The sequence below is a fragment of the Arachis ipaensis genome, chromosome B06 (assembly GCF_000816755.2).
Source record: "Arachis ipaensis cultivar K30076 chromosome B06, Araip1.1, whole genome shotgun sequence".
Taxonomy (NCBI): Eukaryota; Viridiplantae; Streptophyta; class Magnoliopsida; order Fabales; family Fabaceae; genus Arachis; species Arachis ipaensis.
This window is the reverse complement of record NC_029790.2, coordinates 112242852-112245505: the sequence shown is the minus strand read 5'-3', so window position 1 is coordinate 112245505 and position 2654 is coordinate 112242852. Positions and strand designations below refer to the sequence as shown.

Below are 2654 nucleotides of genomic sequence, written 5' to 3'. Positions count from 1 at the left end.
AATCGTTCGTCCCAAACACGGCACTCTTCAAAACCCTAATTATGGGTCCCGAAAACTCTAAAACCCTAAACGCTGCATTTATCAGTCATTGTTGGAGCTTGGGAGCTACAACCACATTCTCCTACATTCCAAGACAATGAGACCCCCGAGAGGTGGCGGAAGAGGAGGCGGTTTTCGAGGTGGCCGTGACGGAGGAGGACGAGGCAGAGGCGGAGGCGGCAGAGGTTTTGGCGGCCGCGGTGGTGGCGGGTTTCGTGATGAAGGTCCTCCCACTGAAGTCGTAGGTCTGTTCGTGACTTCATGAAACATTTTAATTTAATTTAATTTAATTTAATTTATCCTTTAAATAAATTCTAGGATCTCTGTTGAGTTTATTCAGAAATGGCGTTTGAAGATGGAAAAACTTCTCGTGTTGTGTGGGTTTCAAGAATCTGTTAGGATAGAACACAACTTTATCTATAATTGATAACTGATATCATTTCTTTTTTTCTTTATCATGTTTCTAGAATCTGTTAAGGTCGACTATGTGGCTTTTGAACGAGTTTCTTTTGATATGTTTGAGTGCAGAGGTTTCAACATTTATGCATGCTTGTGAGGGTGATGCAGTGACAAAACTAACGAACGAGAAGATTCCCTTTTTTAATGCTCCTATATACTTGCAAAACATGACTCAGATTGGGAAAGTTGATGAAATATTTGGCCCCATTAATGAATCTGTGAGTTTCTCTCTCATTTTCTTAAGCTGTCGTATGTTGATGGGTTTTTTTGTGTCTGTTCTGTGATTGGTTTTGATGTGCTTTTTCTTGCTTTGCTTGTGAATTTGCAGTACTTTTCAATCAAAATGATGGAAGGGATTGTTGCTACTTCGTATGCAGCTGGTGACAAGTTTTACATTGACCCGAGGAAACTTTTGCCTCTTGCAAGATTTCTCCCACAGCCAAAGTATGTTCTTGCTGCTGCTCATTGCTCAAAATTTTAACCTTTAAATATTGTTGTGGATTGCTTCAACATTTTTCTGCTATAACTTTGTGAACAGTGTTGTGAATTTCTTCTTATGTGCATCCATACTCTTCCGAGTATGCATTTTCATTGTAAGTTGGAAAAGCTATTATTATAGGAACTTTTTATTGTGCTTATACCTTGATATATTTGTTGTGTAAAGGTTTCCCAAGAGTTGTTACATGCTTTAAAACATTTTCTTAACATTTTCTATCAAAATGTTTTGTTAAAGAATTATCAAACCATCATTGTACATTGTTTTCGGGTGAGATCATCATTGTTTCCTTATAGCCAAATACAAGGGAGCTTTCAAGGAAGTCTGCAGTTGTTATTGATGAATGCCGAACTTTATTTCTTGGCCTTTGCTTTTAGCCCTAACATTTTTCAATTTAGTGTTAGCCACTTTCACTTTCTCTCTTTTTATCCGTCCTGCAATTGGATCGTTGTGTTCGGCTTTCTCATACTAGGTCACCAAATAAAAACTATCCATTGTTGATTGTTTTGTTAATATCAGGACACTAAATCATATATGCCACCGTTTTCTATGATGTTGACTTTTAAGGGGTATTGACATGATTGGCTGATTATTGTTGCAGGGGGCAATCACAGGGTGGTAGAGGTGGAGGTGGAGGAGGTCGTGGTGGAGGCAGAGGTGGTGGCTTTCGCGGAGGTGGTGGCTTTCGTGGAAGGGGTGGCCCAAGGGGCGGTGGTAGAGGTGGACCTCCTAGGGGAAGAGGTGGTTTCAGGGGAAGGGGAGGTAGATTTTAGACGAATATTGTATTATGTTACTAATTTTGTATTATGTTTTTATTCTTGTGCTTCAATCATTTTGCTCTGGAGAAACATTAAATTGACCAAATGTTTTGTTATGGATTAAGTGGTTCCATTGCATCCTGATTTTCAAAATTTATATATCCTAATTGCTAGCTGAATATGTTATTTGAAGCTCTCAATCGATAGTAGTTGTACATAATAAAGTCCAAAAGTAAAATGATGTTTAGAGCCATTTTGGGTTGTATTATTTGGATGAATAGATTTTGGGTATGAGTTAACACTAGGATTGGTTTCTACTGTATGAAAAGTGGATGAGGCAATAACTTAAGAGTCCTATGGGGTGATCCTTTTGCTTGTTTTTTGGAGAAAATGTTTTTTTTCGATTAAAAAAAAATCTTTTTATATATAATTATAAAAAAGTTTTGATTTGATTTTTTTGGAAGTTTTGTTATTTATTTTTTGTTTTTAAGAATGTCTCTAAAGTTAAAATAAATTTTTAAAATGATGTTTCTATTAAAAGTATTAGTTTTTGAATAAATTTTATTCGATAAAAATTTTATATTAGATTCCATCGGTTTATGTTTTATCTAAATTTTATATTTTTATTGAAATCACAATAGTTTAAATTAGAGTAGTTTTAAAAATAAATCAAATAGATACAATATAAATTGCAACTGTCTGGATTAGATTATAAAATAAAATCGAACGAAATCAATCTAAATTATAATATATTATATTGATTTTTTTTGGATCGATTCAAACAATATTGTACGCACACTGATAATTAATTCAATTTTTTATTTTATTTAAAATTTATCTTCATATAAAATCAATAATTAAAAATATTGTTTCGAGGGTTACCTGAAACTGGGTTATTTTTG

At 34.4% G+C, this 2654-nt stretch overlaps 1 protein-coding gene across 2 annotated transcripts; it reads left to right on the top strand.

Annotated features, from left to right (window-relative positions):
- LOC107604960 (putative H/ACA ribonucleoprotein complex subunit 1-like protein 1) lies at positions 1-1935 on the top strand. Of its 2 annotated transcripts, none has more exons than XM_021104805.1 (4): positions 1-284; positions 568-716; positions 827-942; positions 1037-1175. In XM_021104805.1, the coding sequence occupies exons 1-4, from the start codon at positions 137-139 to the stop codon at positions 1158-1160; spliced, it is 537 nt and encodes a 178-aa protein (XP_020960464.1). In that variant the 5' UTR covers positions 1-136; the 3' UTR covers positions 1161-1175. The 2 variants fall into 2 exon arrangements, with proteins under 2 accessions (XP_020960464.1, XP_016162166.1); XM_016306680.2 differs by lacking the exon at positions 1037-1175 and adding an exon at positions 1596-1935 and having other exon boundaries at positions 7-284.

Bases quoted from the DNA above. Each gene is read 5' to 3' on its own strand.
- LOC107604960 (XM_016306680.2), top strand. From the start codon at position 137: ATGAGACCCCCGAGAGGTGGCGGAAGAGGAGGCGGTTTTCGAGGTGGC. The intron at 285-567 runs GTCTGTTCGTGA...GTTTGAGTGCAG, and splicing joins TCCTCCCACTGAAGTCGTAG to AGGTTTCAACATTTATGCAT. The intron at 717-826 runs GTGAGTTTCTCT...GTGAATTTGCAG, and splicing joins TTGGCCCCATTAATGAATCT to TACTTTTCAATCAAAATGAT.